A 17,378-nucleotide genomic window follows, 5' to 3' on the forward strand; every position below is an offset into this window, starting at 1 on the left:
CGTATAAGAATCCAAATTTTCTTCTTCCTTTCATGTCTCTTTTACATTTTTTTTTTTAATGTTATGAATGAAAATCCAAAAGTTTTTTTCTTGAGATATAAGCAATCTTTTATTCGTGAATAGATATTAATCTATAGTACTACTGACACAAGTTTTCAAATCGACTTGATCTAAAGTTACTCAATTAAAGCTTTAAAAAAATAATAACAAAAATTTAAATAAAAATTTCAAATAATATATTAATTTATATATAAAAATTTTGAATAATTGAAAGAGAATTTCTTAACTTACCAAATGTAATAGGTGTTATTTTTTATTTTATATTCTTAAAACTTCTGGGAGAAGGAATTCTGATTTCGTAAATAAAATTATAACTGGATGGTGTAAAAGGAATAAAAAGTAAGTAATTGACCATTGAAAATTTCAATTTATATTAACTATATTTGTAAGTTAAAAAGAAGAAGAAGAAATTCAACCATAAATGTACCTTCGAAATTAAATATTTCAAACAATTTTTTTATCATGTTTTCAAATCCCAACCGGAATGAATACTTAAGAAATTTAGAACTGACCAGATTCTAACATTACTGTACATATTTACAAGAGAAGCATGCACGGCCAAGAAATGACGTAAGAAAATTATTATTATCATATTCTACAACTACACTAATCTAATGCTATATGAAATGTGCAAGGCCTTTGGCAGAATTTAATCCATTTGTATGTTCATCTGCTATTAACACCAGATCATCAGAATAAAACTTGAAGCAGCCTTAAACCTCGGTGATTAGAAGAAAACATCTGTCAGCGGTAGTAGGTGGATATCGGAGGAATGTCCATATCGTTGCCTTCATTATCATCACATGCCACTGACACATCCAAGTGGGATCTATATGGAGGCAATTCTGCCTTGGCAAATTCCCGAACCACTTCCACCACCTTCTTATCCAATCATTCCCGGTGCCTTGGGAACAAGCTGTTGAAGAGCAGGCAATTTCCATAGGATATGCTGTAAGCATTTAAACCATTGCCTTTGAGCCATTTGATGACTTGTTTCAGTGTGGGGTTATCTCTCAAGACCCACCTGTCCCATACAGTCCACTTCATGTCACGGTGTTTCAGGACCTTGGGTGGGACTGGCTCAGCCATAGAGAACAAAGGCAGTGCTAAATTTGTGAATGTATTTCGATAGTCCTCCACTTTATGTGCTCCATCTAGAACCTTGTATAACTCGAGGCAGACAGGGCCTGTAGCCATAGCCGTGGCAGTGGCAATTGCTGGTATGATTCTTCCAGCAATTAACTTCGCTTTTAACTTATCCACCTCAGGAATGCTATAGTTCCTTGCCCTTATATTGGCAAGCCCAGCAATAAGATCCACATGAAAGTTTGTATCATCATCCTGCAATTCATGGAATCACAGGTTGATTAAAGATGCTCAATTGACACCAAAAGAAAAATTATTTGTAACCAGAATTTAAAAGATAAACCTCAAACCTAGTTTCCTACTAACTAGTCGTAAACCAAAATTTTTCCACCAATTATCATAATAGCTACAAAAAATTTCTAGAAAGAAGAAAAATAATCCAGAATAGCACAACTAGCTATCCCAACAGAGTAGATATGAGCAAACCTTTTTCAAATTGAATTGGCTTCATCCTGAATTCAGATGACAGATTGTTCCGGCAAAGCTCTAACTTCAAGAGTAACTGATTAATAACAGCTACATTATCTACAGAGCCAGCAGAACGTGTAGCCTTCTCATCAGTCGCAATTTTCACATCTTCCTTTGGCTGAAAATCGGGGACTATTACTTTCTCAACTGCCTCAGCCAACATCTTAGGGTTCTTCACCAAGTCAGGGACAGGAATATCAAATGTTGCAGCTCTAAGTATGGATGCTGCCATAATAAATTGGAGATGGCTAGGATCAACTGCGGAAAACTGAAGTGGATGTGGGAATCGCTTTGGAGCAGACCAGAAGGGAGCCCCGGTACTGGTTGCAGCATCCTCAGGAAATGTAAATTTTAACTGCTTAATCCGGTTAACAAAATAGTCTTCAAATCTGAGAGCACAAGAAGCATTATTTCATTATAAGAAGTTTGTATTAGAAGCAAATGCAAATGAAGCATTTTTCCTCGATCACATAAAGCACTACCTTAGGCGAGCCCAGGTCACACAATCCTGGAATGTCTCACATTTTCCCCGATCAAGACACTTGAGGATGCGCTCTAAGTTATCCTTAGCCTGAGCATCAGCAGCATTTCTCATTGAGGTGGCATATTCAACCGGGTTGGATAGACAGGCATTCACTTCAGCAGGAGTTTTCTCAAGCAAGCCCTCAAACTCAGATCGAGCCCATGTCAAGCAGTGGTCAATATTATGTGGAAATGAGTGCACTGTGCACATGGGTGCTTGTTTTTCAGGTGGGTCTCTTGAGGCTCCATAGTTCTCAGTCAGATAAGGAATCACCATCTGAGTGTTGCATTTAGCACCAAGAGTTCCTGATTCAAGAAGTGGTTTCTGGAAATACAAGCACCTCTGATCAACATACAGCCTAGCATCAACATTATCTAATGCATTAATGGCCACTGTTAAGTTTTCCCAGAAGGCATCATTAAACACACTCTCAATTTCAGGACCCACGCAATTTTGCAAAGCTTCAATTTTAAGCTGAGAATTTATGGATGCAGCAGCAGAAGCAGCAATAGTTGATTTAGCCTGCCCAATGTTCCAATCATGGAACAAAAATTGCCTGCTGAGGTTGCTTTTCTCGATTACATCATCATCAGTGATTGTTAGCTTGCCCTGGCTCCCTCATGAAACACCCATCAATGCTAGATTTTTTAGGAACTCACAGCCTAGAGCACCAGATCCAACTATAAAAACTTTTGCATCCTCCAGCTTCTTCTGAAGTTTAGAGCCAAACACCGATATTTGTGCATCATAACGACTATTCAACGGTTTAAAATCATTGGGTCCAAAGGTTCAACAGGAAGTGACTCCACCGAGTCAAAATAGAAGAACTGGTAAAAACACAGTGAAGGTTAAACTTCCACTAAAAGTACAGTTGAAAAGCAGATAGCAATATATATAAGCAGTGAAACTGTCGCAAATTAAATAAGTTGAAGAAAATTGCTATAGATTAGGTTCTTGAAAGTGATTGAGCTGAAAAGGTTCCAATTCACCTTCTACTTAACAAAGCCTCTAATTCTAATAAAACCAAAATTTAACTGTCTAACAAAAAAACATTAGAGGTGCTTAAAACTTCAAAACAGGTTCATCAATTTGCATTAATTAGACATAAAGCCCAAATAGCATATGCAAGAATGTATAAATTATGTGCGCATAGGCATCCATACATGCATGTGCAAATAGGCAGCCAGATATACATGTGCCTCATGACAATCAGACAATACATATGAGATAGACAGAGAAGGAGAAAGAAAGAGAGAGAGTGTTCCAGCCAACCTGAAAAAGAGGATGAAATTTTCCAGAACATGCTTTAACAACCTCTTGTCCCACAATTCCCCCAAACATGGCAGCCATGGGATTAAGTACTGCTCTGGCACCAAAGGCAAAGCACCTCAGAAGTTTTGGGTTAATATCTTGCACTTTTCCCTCTCCAAGCACTCATTGATGTTAGCAGCAATAGATCCTTTTCTGACCCAGCAACAGGTAAGCAGTCAAATTCAGATATAAACTTATCCAATGCTTGAAATGCTAGGTGCAGGAGAGGTAAGTGGTCGAACTTTGAGAAATCACTCAGAAGAAAATCACCAGGATCTTAAAGAGCTTCTCTCAATGGGTTGAACTTTAACACCTTCGGCTGTTTCACCTGTGAGACAATGCCACCTTTCACATATGTACCAAAATTTGTTGTGTCCTCCTCAAGAGTAAATGAGTATGGCTTTGCACTTCTAATTTTCTGGGACTTTCTGTCATTGAGCTTTGTCATTCCTTGAACCTCAGAGAACACAACAAAATCCCCATCCTGAAACTCAAGTCTTTCATCATCAATGCATGAAACTAGGGCAGGGTTGTCATTACTGATGGATGCAATTATGCCTGTGTGTGGTACCTCTCCGTCGACATCAACAACAGTAAGCTCGGGACCAAAGTCACAAAAGATAGAACCAAAATGGCCTCTTACTTCAGTCTTGACAAACGAAATGGGGGGCTTTTGATTATGGCAGTAGTCATTGAATTCAAGGGCTTTTTCAAGTCTTATATCAGTGAATACAACGGCCTGCTAACATAACCCAACACCAGATTTCAATGCTAACAAGAAAAATCACGTAAGGCTAAACTTGATACTAAGACATGTCAAAGAACAAGATTCATCAGCAAGCAACTTAACATGAGGGAAATACCTGGAAATCAGAAAGATGTTCTTTTGTCAACTTTGTTGTTAAGATCGAAATTGGGACAGCATTATTTAACTCCTGCAACTTCTGAACAGAAGCAACTGCCCTATTCTTACCAACATCATTCTCAGAGAAAGCAAAATTACTTGACAAATCCCACAACTCCACTATTCCTTCATCATGCAAGGTGACAGACTTGACACCAGCAAGAATGAGATTCTTAGCTGCAGAAAGCAAAAAATAACATTGAAGCGAGCAAAATTTGGCAACCATAGACTTAACACTGTAGGTATTAAATCAAATAAAACAAAGGGTTTTTACTTTTATATTTTTCTCCTGCAGTCTTGCTCATAATTAGATTAGCACATGGCAAGCTTATAAACCTGCTTATGCAGCTATTGAACTCCAAAGTTAAATGTATAAAGATTATAATCTGTAATGATTATGCTAAATACACAGATGTTGAGGGTTCCGTCCTAAGTTCTCAGAATGCTATTAACAACAGCATTTCAACTAATGGTGGACCAATAACGCTATAAATGACTTTAAACAACAATAACACAGTGCGCAATGCTGCACTAATGCAATTAATACCTCAAAGTCACAGATATAGTTATCATGCAGAACAAGAAACTCGTTAAAGACCGCCATAAGAAAAAAAATCAGCACCCCAAAGCAATTGATATTTGAAAAGAACAAGAAAGTGATTCATTTTCAAGAACACAAAGCAAATTCAAGAAAGTAGGAAATCAATACCAATTTCAGCACCGAGTCCCTGCATCCCGGAGATGAGGATATTGGAGGCGAAAAGACGCCGCATAGTCTCACGGCCACAAACAGCAAGCTGCCGGCTGTATAGATCCTCATCTATATCATTATGTTTCGCGTAGCCGAGAGTCATGATCGATGGCTCGACCACGCTACTGCTACTATGGCTACTACTATTGTTCCCTACGGTTACGGTGTTGTTATTAACCGTCAAACAGGTGGAAGCAGAGGCACAAATACGATGCTTCTTGATCTCCGATGTGACACAAACGTCTTTTATATTGTTGTTTTCACTCTCTCCTACAACCGCTCCTTCACCCGCTCTCTTTCTTGGAAGCATATAGCGCAGTAAACTGCCAAGAAACACAATAAAAAAAATTACCGCCAATGCCACAAATGTATACACAGTTTCTAATATCATTCATCGCCCAAACATTTTCATTTCAACCAAAGAAATATGAGCGAATCCTAAACATGACCATTCTTTTTATCCTTAATCAAGCAATTAAACGACTGAAAATTGGAAAAAAAAAAACGTACCTATTAGGATCTGATAAAAGAAGAGAAGAAAATTTGCGGGAAAATAGGAGAGAGAATTAAATGATGGAAATTGTTGTTCAATGAGTTTATTATGGTTCAATGGGGAGTTAATACAAGGAGAATGAGGGGAAGGCCATTTATGGACTTGCAAAAAGTTCTTCTTTTGAGGGTTTTGGGTCTGTGCAATGCAAGCAACCATTTTCATTTTTTGTCTCTGTTTTGGGTTTTGAGAGAGACTAGGGGAGGATAAATTTTAACTCAGGTGGAATTACGTGGGCCGTACAAGGCAATTAAACGGTCAATGAATGGATCATGTTCATGTAAAAGGAGATTTTAGGTTAAATTTTTCTATCAGTCCCTGTATTTTGCAAAGTTATGTATTTGGTCTCTATACTTTTTCAATTTTTTAAATTACAGTCCTCACCAAACATATTGTCATATATACAATGTCGTGTTAGCTTACTACTACTCAGTGAAAATCTAATTAATAGATTAACGACTATTATTTGTATCAATATTGAATTTCAAAATTCCAAAAAATATTGGATGATCTAATTGAAAAATATTTATCAAATCTACAATTGTACGCATGGTACGCTTAAAGCCTTTCCTGGCAAGATTGGTAGTTTTTTTATATGGATTCTTGTTTGATGGCAAGATTGATAGTTTTTTTATATGGATTCTTGTTTGATAGCAGTGGTGGAGCTAGGATGTTGGCAGGAGCCCCGGTTCCCCTAAAATAGAATTATTTTTATTTAAGTCATTTATAAGTTATAAATTTTTAAATTAGTAATGGTAAAATTATGCTTTGGCCTCTCAAAATGATAAATATTTGATTTAATCTTTTAATATTATAAATATATAAACTATTAAAATGGTGAAATTATATTTTTACTATCATAAAAATATATAATTTAATTCCAGCCCTCTTTTGGTTCCGCCACTGTTTGATAGCTTCACATGTGGAATATGTCAAAATTGAACATGAGCTATCTTAGGTGAGGCCTTTGAGTTTAGTGAGGTACCAAGAGTGAGAAGTTAGTCCTAGGGAGGCTTCTATGGGCAAGGTTGAGAGATGCATTCATGCATATAACAAACATAATGATGGCAAATCAGATTATTAAATTTATTTATGAGTCGGGTTATCTATTCAAATTTAAAAGCATTAGATAAAAAAATTAATTTAGGGAAAATACTCGTCTAAAATATAAGTCAAGCTTGAATTTTAAAATTCAAATATCAAACTTAGCTCGAACTATTTTTATTTTTATTTATAATATATATAAAAAAATTTATTTTATACTATACATAATTAAATAAAATAAAATGAAATATATAATACCATAATATAACATTAGTATATGTATACAATTAAATGAAAATAATATAAAATAGTAAATATTAAATAAAACTATTATATTTCTATAAAATAGAAAATAATATGAAGATGTAAATAAGTTTAAGTTAATCTTTAGTAAAGGGTAAATGTACCACCACATGTTTCTTTATTATAAGAAAATTAAATTAGACAGTTGAAAAGAATAAAATAAGATTAAATTTTAACATAATTAACATTTACTTTTAAAAAATGTCAATTATAGTTTAAGGAGTTATCTTTTAAAAACATTTTATGATTTTGATGATAAAATATTGTTTGGTGTTGAAATATGAGTGAAAAGAATATTTTTCACCTCATTTTTTTTAGACAGTGATAATTTTATTCCAATTTGATATTATTTAATTCTTTTTAATAATACATGGATCAAATTGATCTTATATCTATAGTAGAGGGACTTCTCATGAAATTCCACCTTAGTGAAGTTTAAGACACACGGTTCCGGCATGATCAGATGCGGGAAGAGACTGCTAGTTAACCTACTTTATTTGCATTTTAGAGCTTGGTTCGAAAAATTGGTCAGACTTGAAGGATGGGAATGTTAAAAGACAAATTTCGAATTTTAACTAAAAAACCGAGAAACTTTTGTCATTACGAATAATTTTGGGGAGGTAAGTCTAATTTTGCAAAACTTTAGCATTAGATCGAGCTTATTGTAATTCCATGGCTAAATTGCTTTTCCTACTTTTACTTGCGTTTTCCTTGAGAACCAGATCTTTCCCTGTCACCCTCATCGCTTTTGATTATACTTTTTGCTATGAACGATTGATTTTGATTAATTTTCTGTAGCCACCGGCAATTTGCGACGGAACCAAAATTTGAAGCTGATTTTACCTGCTCGATAACGCGTGATTCTTTCATGGCATCTACAAGCAAAGCCAATTTAACTGAAGACGATGAAGAAGAAGAGGAAGTTTGTCATTCACATCTTCACTTTTGTTTTTTTTCCTGTTTTTGATTTCCTAGTTTCCATTAGCTAGAAAATTTCGAAAGCAATTTGAATTTCTTTTGATTTTTTTTTTGGTTGGAAAATTGAAGTTTACTGGTTATTGCTGCAGATTGAACACTTTGATGATTTCACTCTGGCTTCTTCATGGGAAAGGTGTTTAATAACTTGACGATTTCAGTACTGCATTTTACTCATTTATTTTTCTTCCCTTTTTAATATTATCTTATCGAATTTTTAGGTTCATATCTGAAATAGAGGCTACTTGTCGACAGTGGTCAGCTGATGGTCCAAAGAATTTGCTGGTACGCTTGCGTTGATTTCAGAATATTGTTCTATTTAACTCTGGTTATTCAAAATCTTTTAATTTCTTCTACATAGTTTTTATAGATAAGAATAAGGATGCAGGATAAGATTCTATTTGCTATCCCATGATCACTTTCAATGAAAGCAGATTTCATGTCCTTTGTAGGAAAAGGGAGCTGTTCATTTGGATTATTCTAATAAAATGTATAGGATTAAATCCGAGTTGAAAGATGCTACAAAAATCTATTCCATGGAGTACTACTTTGGGATCGACAATAATGGTATTTTTGGTGAAAAATTACTTTTACCCCCTAATCATTGAGCTACCGGGTTTGAACTTATGTTTCTTGACTTGCGTTTTTGATTGGCACAGGCAACATTTCTGACTGGAATTGCACTTTGCATGATTTGCAACTTTGTTTTGGAGTAAAAGAATTCTTGGTACGCTCAGCATCTTGTACTGCCCCTTCCTATTCTTTCAATAGTCTTCTTGATAATAGTTCACTTCTGTTTGTATAATGTTATGATGCTTTCATTTCCTTTGCGCCTGATGTGTGCCATCAACAGGTGATTTCACCTCAGAGTGCCAGCGGTGTGGTACTTGATGCTCCAGAGTCTAGCAAGCTTTTAAGTGCTGTTGCAATTGCTTTGTCAAATTGTTCATGGTGGGTTTCTGACAGAAATATGCTGCCATTAAGTATAATTTTCTTTGATCTGCTTTTGACATAGCAACATGTGATGTTATTAATCGTTAATAGATTCTAATTATTCATATTTGTAACCTTGGTATATTTGTTACATGAAATATTACTAATAACTTTGAATCTGAAACTTATATAAATTTTGGTGCTGCAGTTTGTGGCCAGCATTTGTGCCAGTCCATGATCCTTCAAGAAAAGCGTTTATTGGAATCCAGAACATGGGAACTATTTTTACTAGAAGGTTTGAGGCAGATCGTATTGGTAGCCAAGTTCCTGTAAAGTTCATGCATTTGGAAGGATTGTATGAATTGTTTGTTTCTAAGTTTGTAAGTTCCCTTGTTATTTATTAAAAATGTGACATTGATTGTTCCAGCTCACAAACTATAGTGTTTGTTTGTTTTTGGCATTTAACATGGGTCAATTATTACTATGGTAGTGAGATAACATTAGGTTTTTTAACTAGCATTTTATAGTTATTTCTCGTGTCTATGCAAGAGTGTTTACATCAGATTTTTTAATGTCTTTTATACACATTGATGTTATGCTCTTATTTTTGAAGGCTTACTGGACATCGGACCATTTGACACATCTCTTCAAAGTATATCTTATGATGAAACTTACTTATCGAACCCTTCCCAATGATGATGAAAATGATGGTATCCAAGACGCTGATGCTGAAAATGCAGAATCTGAAAAGATGCCTGACGGTGGCAATCACAATAGGAAGCATTGGGATGATGATTGCCCTTGGAGTGAATGGTATTCTGCAGAAGATCCAGTAAAGGGTAATCTTATTTTTGTTATGCTCATTTTTCTTTATTAAGAGGAGGCTGGTGGAAAACTCTGTCTCGTAGATAATTTGCAGGGTCTCTGAGCTGATGGAAGCTTTGAGAGACTGCTTTTTCTTTATGCATAGCCGGCAGGCACTGGTTTGATGGATACTATGCATGTAGGGTTTGATTTGGTGACCACTTGGTCAGAAAAGGTGATTGAAAGCTCCTTGGAAATGGCTGAAATGGAAAATGCTTCACCCCATGAAGCCGAGAAGTGGATTCTAACTCCAAATTTGTCTCCAAATCTGTAAGGAATTTGTGCATGTGTTCTATATTTATTCTGAAACTGAGATTGGTCCTGCAAATTTATCTTCTTGTTTTTATGGTCCTTTTTGATTTGTTAGTTCCTTAATGTCTTTCCCTATGGCATATCTGATTATATTGATTTTTTGTATGAAGTGATAGTTCAAAAGGAGACAGAATTGGATTTGCTTCCCAGTTGCAGCTTTTGGTTAGTGCACTGGATATGTCATTTGAAGCTCAATTTATGGAGGATTTCGTTTCAGGTCTTAATAGCTCTATCTGCATCTTGGCATATATATGATGCTGCGGATGTATTGAAGTCACCTCGAAATTTATTTTAAATTGTGTAACTTGTTCTTTTTTGTAACTCATGCATTTTGTTACTAGCAGATGAAAATCTTGGTTCAGACAATTTAAAGTCCTCTATGGTTATACCGCCACCTACCGTCCTTGATCGTGTGCTTAAAGATCTTTTGCTTGAGGGTACTTTTTCTTTCAATTCGCTAAGCATTTTGATGTGTTATATCTCCAAGAATATGTTGCGTGCTTTATATATTTCTCTCTATGTGCTTATATAAAGTCTTTGATGTTTCTTGCTGTGGCATAAGTTACCTTCTCCATCTCTGTGTCTTTTTCTAGAAATAACCAAATGCTCTTTTTGGCCAAAAAGAAGAAAAATCTGCCTTTTCTCAACTCATCGTCAGCTTTGCTGGCTTGTTTAAGTAGTTTCTATGAATATTAATTTTCTTTCTTGACATATGACTTCTCAAGGGAGAACAGCTTTTTCTTTTTTTTAACCTTACATAACAGTCTTCAATTTCCTGATTTTGCTAAGGCAAATATAAGAGTTCTTAAGCTATTAATTTTCTGCCTTCACATATGACTTATTGTTTAAAATTCACTTGTTTCTTTCTAATTTTACATAACAGGTCGTCAATTTCCTGATTTTGCTAAAGGCAAACATAAGAGTTCTCAAGCAATTAAAGGCGCACCTCTTGAGTCTCTTTTTGCGCAGTTCTGTTTACACTCATTATGGTTTGGCAATTGTAGCATACGTGGTAAGAATGGAATCATGCATGATAAACTTTCTAGAGTAAAATGTCTGTATTTGACCTTGTAACATTTTCCTTGACTAAATGTTGGTTATTCTTCTTGTGTGTTTAGCCATTGCAGTGTTGTGGGTAGAGTTTGTTCGAGAAATTCGTTGGTATTGGGAAGAGTCACAGCCATTGCCTAAAATGCCAGCCCATGGTTCAATTGACCTAGCAACTTGTTTAATCAACCAGAAACTACAAATGGTAATAAAATCTAATGGTCATTGTTTGACAGCTTGTGACTATGTTTCAAGTGAAGACAGTTAATATTGATTGAAATATAGGGTTCTTAAAGGAGCCGAAATTCCTATATGTGTGTCAAGCTTGTATCATTGACTTCTTTTCCAGCTGGATGGTGCTTATTAGTTATTGTCGTCTTTCTAATTTAGCTTCTTTCTCTTGCATCCTTTTGTACTTTTAACTGTCAAACAATTTTCTCATACTCTACTACTATCTTTTACCCTTAATTCAGTTTACCCAAGTTGGAGGGGAAAATGAAGACAGTATAGCTGTATTTGCCATGCACTTATTTCATGAGACCTTTAGCTAATTTTTTAATTATCATTGCTACTCTAATTTGTCTGCTAGCTTTCTAGTTCAAATCTTTTAGGTTAGACATGGGTTTGCAGTAAAATGGTTCTCTTAAGTCCTGAGAGCCATTGGTTACACTGAATGGCGCATGCTTTAATGTGATTTACAAAGCTCTGTTGCAGGCTAAACTTAGACCCGTAGAAAATTACCTTGATTGCATTTTGTTGTCAAGATCTTGTATGTTCCATTTTGTTTTTACTTTTCTTCCTCTAGTAGGTACTTGTTTATGAAGAATCTTATCTTATTTATGTAACTAGTTTATTTTTAATATTCACTTTTTCTTTTTCCTTCAAGCAATATGATGACCATTGAATTATTTTACTTTGCCCTTTTACTTGTCAGCTTGCAATATGCATTGAGAAGAAGCGTGAACTCAATGAAGAATTTCAAGACTGTCTTGGAAGTAATGATGATGTGTTTGCACATATGGAGGTTGTAAGCCCCTTTTGGCTTCTCTTGTTCCTTCACTGTGCTTATTGTATTTGATAGTAAGGCGAGGTGGAGGTTGAGAAAAAAGAGTCTACCCCTTCTTCTCATGCTTTTTACCTTTCTCTTTCTTGTTACATCTATTCTACTTGTACCACTACGGTCCTGGTTCGTCATATTGTCTTTGGCTTGACCTCGTCATTTGATAAAAAATGCAGGAAGATATTCAAGTTGGAGAGGAGTCTACTAGTTTTCTTACTCAGAGTCAGGATTTTGATGGGAAACGTGACAGGTGAACTAAGCAAGTGAGAGTTCTTTGGTTTCTTCATAAAAATTTGTTGTCCTTAGTGGATTTGACAACTCCTTTTTGGTTCTCTGCTTTTGCTTTAACTATATTACATAAGAGATATTAGTTGGTCCATTTTAGATTACTCTTATGATGACACTGATTAAAGCGCATTCATTCTCTGCCTTTATTATATTGGTACTTGTGTAGGCAGAATTAGTGGGGCTCATTGAATATGTGAGAATGACAAATCCAAGCACCTTGTTACCTGACTAGGTGGTGCATTTTTAAAAAATGATGTATGAGATGCTGGGTTCATTTTCTGTTTACTTCAGCAGATATGTAACCTGGGTTAATTGCATGTCTAGAATTCCTGAGTTAGAAGGTTCATTTTGATGTATCTTGTAATACTTTTCCATATCACAATAATTAGTTATTATAAAAGATTCTATGAAATACAAATGAGATAACAAATTTATCAATTCATATGTTCTCCTTTTGTACTGCAGTGTGCAATAGGTTACTGCATCCTTTTATTTTGGACCAAAGTTATAATAAAAACATGATATCCTTTTGGTTTTTGCAGTCCCTTGATTCTAGAAGGTTTTAATGAATCTAAAACATCTATATCAAAGTTCAGTACCAATTCTCAAGATGTCTATTCTGCTGATAAAAGCACTTCAGATTCTAAAAGGAGAGGGTCAGCTGGTCCTGTAGGGTCTATGAGGCTTCTGAATTCGTGTCAGAGCTTGCATGCTCCATTTACACAGGTTTCTCTCACATCTCTGCTTTACCCCCCCTCCCCCCGCAAAAAAAAAAAAAAAAAAACTCCTACAAAGTATGCTTAACGTAGCGGTTCTCTTTTCTTTTGAACTGTTATAGAATGCACCACTCATGACAGAAGACATGCATGAAGAACGACTCCGTGCTGTCGAGGCCTTTGGTGATTCATTTGTAAGCCCAAGTTTTTTAGAAACCATTTGCTTATGAATGTCAGGTTGTTCTTTTTTTGTTGCATCAGACAAACCATTAATCTAAAACATATCACCTGGGAGTCGTATGTTGTAAACATGGTATTAGTCAAGGTAGCCATCCTGCTTCTCACACCCTTGAACTTGGATTGTATAAGGATTTAGTCAGTTGTAGATCAGTTCAGACAGTCATGTAATGAGTCCAATGACCACTAAATGATTTACTTGAATTAACTGGATGGAGATATCCATATTTTGCTTGACAAAGAATCAGGTTGCCGATATAAAATTGGTTTTGGCATTGAAATTTTATGTTCTGCGTGCCCTCTCCCTTCTTCCTGACATATTAGTTCTCTCAAGCCAAAGTAAGATTTAATGTGCTTTAAGCATTTTAATGATATGTTTCTCTTTAACAATCAGTGACTCAAAACTGATACCTAGCAGCTTTTTCTAGTTACTGTTTAGCTCAGGCACCAAAGAATTAATAGAGTTATATTTCACTGTGCATTTACGGGTTGGCTTTCTCTCGCAATACTTCATTTTGCAGTTCAATAGCATTATTTCCTTCATTAATTGGTTAACGGATGCTTGATTGTTAATTTTATGGCTATCTCTGAATCATGAATAGGATCTAATTTGCTGATCACAGTTGGCAATAGATTTACCTTTATACATTTTTTGTTTGCGTGTTTCATCCATCATGATTATAATTAGAAGGAAAAAAAAAAGAAGTTATAGCATTTTTTATATATTTCATGTTGTCTTGAACAACTTTAATTATTTACTACCGCTCAAGAGGATGCTTTCTGTTTCATTACAGAACTTTTCTGCACAGTTGGAGAGAGAAACATTATCTTCAGGTAATAACTATACTAAATGCTCTTCCTCTTCAGAGTGATTTTGTTATGTTACTTTGTAAGTAATTAGAGACTGCTAAATTCATGATGGATAAGAATAAGGAGTGGCAGATGTAACTTCAAGAGACTGCTAAATTCATTTTATATGGAACCATGCTTTGATGTTGAACTGGGAAAGTTCAAAGAAAACAGAAAGCTTTTCAACATTTACATCTGGTTTTGTTGGGGATTAGTTACGGAGCTAAGAAACTGTTGAATAGTTGGCACAAAGAGTATCTTCCTCCCTATTTAGAAATATTTTGATGTTTTGTTAGTTGATATATCTTTTCCTGTGTCAATTTTTAATCCTAGTCCGGCAGATTGGGGATTCATTGCATCTGACCCAATTTTAGGTATTTAAATATAAATGTTTTGGATCCAAACAATTGCTGAATTCTTTCCGTTCTGACTTCATCCAAAGAACTCCCTGGCAGTACAACTGTGAATAAGGTCATTACGTATTTCATCTTTGTTGAATTATGCATCAATGGAACTGCATGTTTCAACTTTACATCAAGGAAGAGGATGTTAAAGTTACTGGCTACCTTAGTGGAGTCACACACTGCATGTAGGCACTCTCCTTGGAGGCTGATAAGAGGGAATCAATTCTTAAATTGCCCTCCCAATTCGGTAAATTTTTTTATGTACGAGTGCAAATAGGATAGAGGCAATAAGTCCAGGCTTGTATGATGTTAGATGTTAAATGGTCCCTTCATTCTCTGTTTAACCTTCTTCTCTCATAAGTTTGATGCTTAAAGTCTCAAATATGTTCTTGTCTGCTCTATGCTTCACTGTGCATCTTTCCTGACAATTCTTCAAATTTTGAAATAGACATGTCAGCCTTTAAAGCTGCAAACTCAGATGCTGCTTTCGAAGATTTTATCCGGTGGCATTCACCTGGAGATTGGGAGAATGATGGAAGTGAAGCAAATGATGAGTGGCCCCCTCGAGGAAAACTTTCACAGAGGATGTCTGGCCCTGGGAACTCGTGGAGAAAGATTTGGAACGATGCTCCTAGTTTGCCTGCTTATGAACAGAAACCCCTGCTGGATCCAAACCGAGAAGGAGAGAAGGTTAGCTTTTTTTTCCCCTCAATTTAATTTTACCAAGATTATACTGATATCCCCTGTGGTTCCTTTGACCAAAAAGATAATGTCACGTGCAGAGACATTACCGAACAAACATGTGGCCTTAGGCCTGAAAATTATGACTTGGAATGCCTAAGCTTTCCAACACTCTTTGCAGAGTTGTGTGCAGTAGCAAACATGATTTGAAAGTTCATTTCTAGTTTCATTATCCTGACTCTGACAATGGGAAACTGCTTACTCATTCCCAAGTTTGTGATGATGATGTTTCCAGAGGCAAACCCTTCTGTTAGTATCCGCCTGAATTGATTTATAGGGGAAGAGGTTCAGAAATGGTACCCACATATCTTGAGTTGTGCCTAAATATTCACATTTGATTCATTGGTAGCAAAGATTTATTACCTGACATATAGATGACTTGAAACTTTGCTCACCAAGTAGCTTGGTAATAACTGTTACCCAGTTCTTTGATGCATCAAGCTTGATTCTTCTTGGCTTCTTGAATTCTACAGATACTTCATTACCTAGAAACTGTGCGACCCCATCAGCTTCTTGAGCAAATGGTTTGTACTGCCTTCAGAGCCTCAGCTGACACACTGCACCAGACGAATTTTGGAAGCTTGAAGCAGATGGCAACTAAAATGGACCAACTCTACCATACTATGGCATCTACACTAAGGCCTTTGCAAGGTTTTCTTTCATCATTCTTGCAAGTTTATAATTTTCAAAATTAAGGTCATTGAAGTTTCAATCTCATGCATGTCACAGCAAATCTGTTATCTGGAAATAGTGAGAAAATTGGAGACCTAAAACGGCTTTGTGTTGCCCTTGAACATGTTGAGAAGTTGCTAACACTTGCAGCTTCTCTTCGTCATAAATTCATACAAGCACCACGTGTCTATGAAGCTATTTTCAGTGACTACTACGACTTTTACCTTCCAAACATGGGAAAGGGCTCAGCAGATGTTGATATTCAGAAGGTAAATAGCTTCTATGCCATGAATCTCTTCACTTTTACCACTCTAGCATTCATGGGCATCGTGGACTGTTTCAGTGTACTATTGCTTGGGAAAATCCATTTCATGTCTGGTTGGACTTGTGATTAAAATGTTGGCAATATTGCAATCTACTACTCCATAAAGACTGAAATCAGCAAGTAACTGTGTTGGGTTTAACATCTCTTGTTTGCAATCTACTACTTCAGCGCATCAGTTTCTTAGAATTTGCCTTCAACTGTGTTGGGTTTAACATCTCTTGTTTGCTTAGGAATTTGACCTGAAGCTGCAGCTAAGGATGAACGAGAGACAAGTTGTGTCAAATATGTTTACCCCACCTACTGCTAATCAGTCATGGAGAAAAGTTTTAAGCATGGGCAATCTTCTTAACGGCCACGAACCAATCCTCAGGCAGATTGTCTTTTCCAAGCGTGACAGCGGCAGTGACTGTCACTATGCAGTTAACACGCGCGGCGGACCTCACATGGATGATCAACAAGAAATAGAAACATATCGGATGTATGTATGTGGAACCTCAAACGATCTCCGGGTAGCACTTTGTGTCACCTCATACGATTAAATGTATTTAATGTTTTAATTGGGGTATATTTTCACTTGTTAGCTATTGATTGCCAAGTTGCCTGGTAGACCAATTCTTTTGCATCAGTAGACTGGTAGACCAATTCTTTTGCATCAATAGATGAGTAATTAATATGTTATATTTTAATTACTCAACTTTAAAAAAATTATAAATTAGACATTAAATTATTCACAAATTTTTGTTTAAATTATTTGTCGTTTAATCTTTTCTATTTACACTAATCAAAACTTTTTTTATATTTTTTCATGAAACAATTGTAAATATCATAAATATAGGAATCAAAATTCAACAATTTCTAGTATTCAAAATAATCATTAAATCGACTTAAATTTAAG

General features: G+C 35.6%; 2 protein-coding genes and 1 pseudogene across 5 annotated transcripts; 1 reads left to right on the forward strand and 2 right to left on the reverse strand.

Annotated features, from left to right (window-relative positions):
• Positions 1-470: 470 nt before the first annotated feature.
• On the reverse strand, positions 471-5,904 carry LOC105783757 (ubiquitin-activating enzyme E1 1-like; annotated as a pseudogene).
• Positions 952-1,257, reverse strand: LOC128036238 (ubiquitin-activating enzyme E1 1-like). The gene has a single exon (XM_052627183.1). The coding sequence runs from the start codon at positions 1,255-1,257 to the stop codon at positions 952-954; it is 306 nt and encodes a 101-aa protein (XP_052483143.1).
• A 1,831-nt stretch (positions 5,905-7,735) lies between the features above and the next one.
• On the forward strand, positions 7,736-17,095 carry LOC105782397 (uncharacterized). 4 transcript variants are annotated; one of them, XM_052626414.1, is made up of 22 exons: positions 7,737-7,977; positions 8,126-8,171; positions 8,257-8,320; positions 8,488-8,602; positions 8,695-8,762; positions 8,889-8,986; positions 9,177-9,348; positions 9,582-9,807; positions 9,976-10,102; positions 10,255-10,361; positions 10,489-10,581; positions 11,028-11,156; positions 11,263-11,396; positions 12,126-12,218; positions 12,428-12,501; positions 13,082-13,265; positions 13,378-13,449; positions 14,287-14,326; positions 15,194-15,435; positions 15,960-16,137; positions 16,216-16,427; positions 16,714-17,095. In XM_052626414.1, the coding sequence occupies exons 1-22, from the start codon at positions 7,929-7,931 to the stop codon at positions 17,020-17,022; spliced, it is 2,832 nt and encodes a 943-aa protein (XP_052482374.1). In that variant the 5' UTR covers positions 7,737-7,928; the 3' UTR covers positions 17,023-17,095. The 4 variants fall into 4 exon arrangements, with proteins under 4 accessions (XP_052482375.1, XP_052482374.1, XP_012462559.1 ...); XM_012607105.2 differs by having other exon boundaries at positions 7,738-7,982; positions 8,128-8,171; XM_012607106.2 differs by having other exon boundaries at positions 7,738-7,982; positions 8,128-8,171; positions 12,126-12,215.
• The last annotated feature ends 283 nt before the right edge of the window (positions 17,096-17,378 follow it).

This window comes from Gossypium raimondii, chromosome 13 (genome assembly GCF_025698545.1).
Source record: "Gossypium raimondii isolate GPD5lz chromosome 13, ASM2569854v1, whole genome shotgun sequence".
Lineage (NCBI taxonomy): Eukaryota > Viridiplantae > Streptophyta > Magnoliopsida > Malvales > Malvaceae > Gossypium > Gossypium raimondii.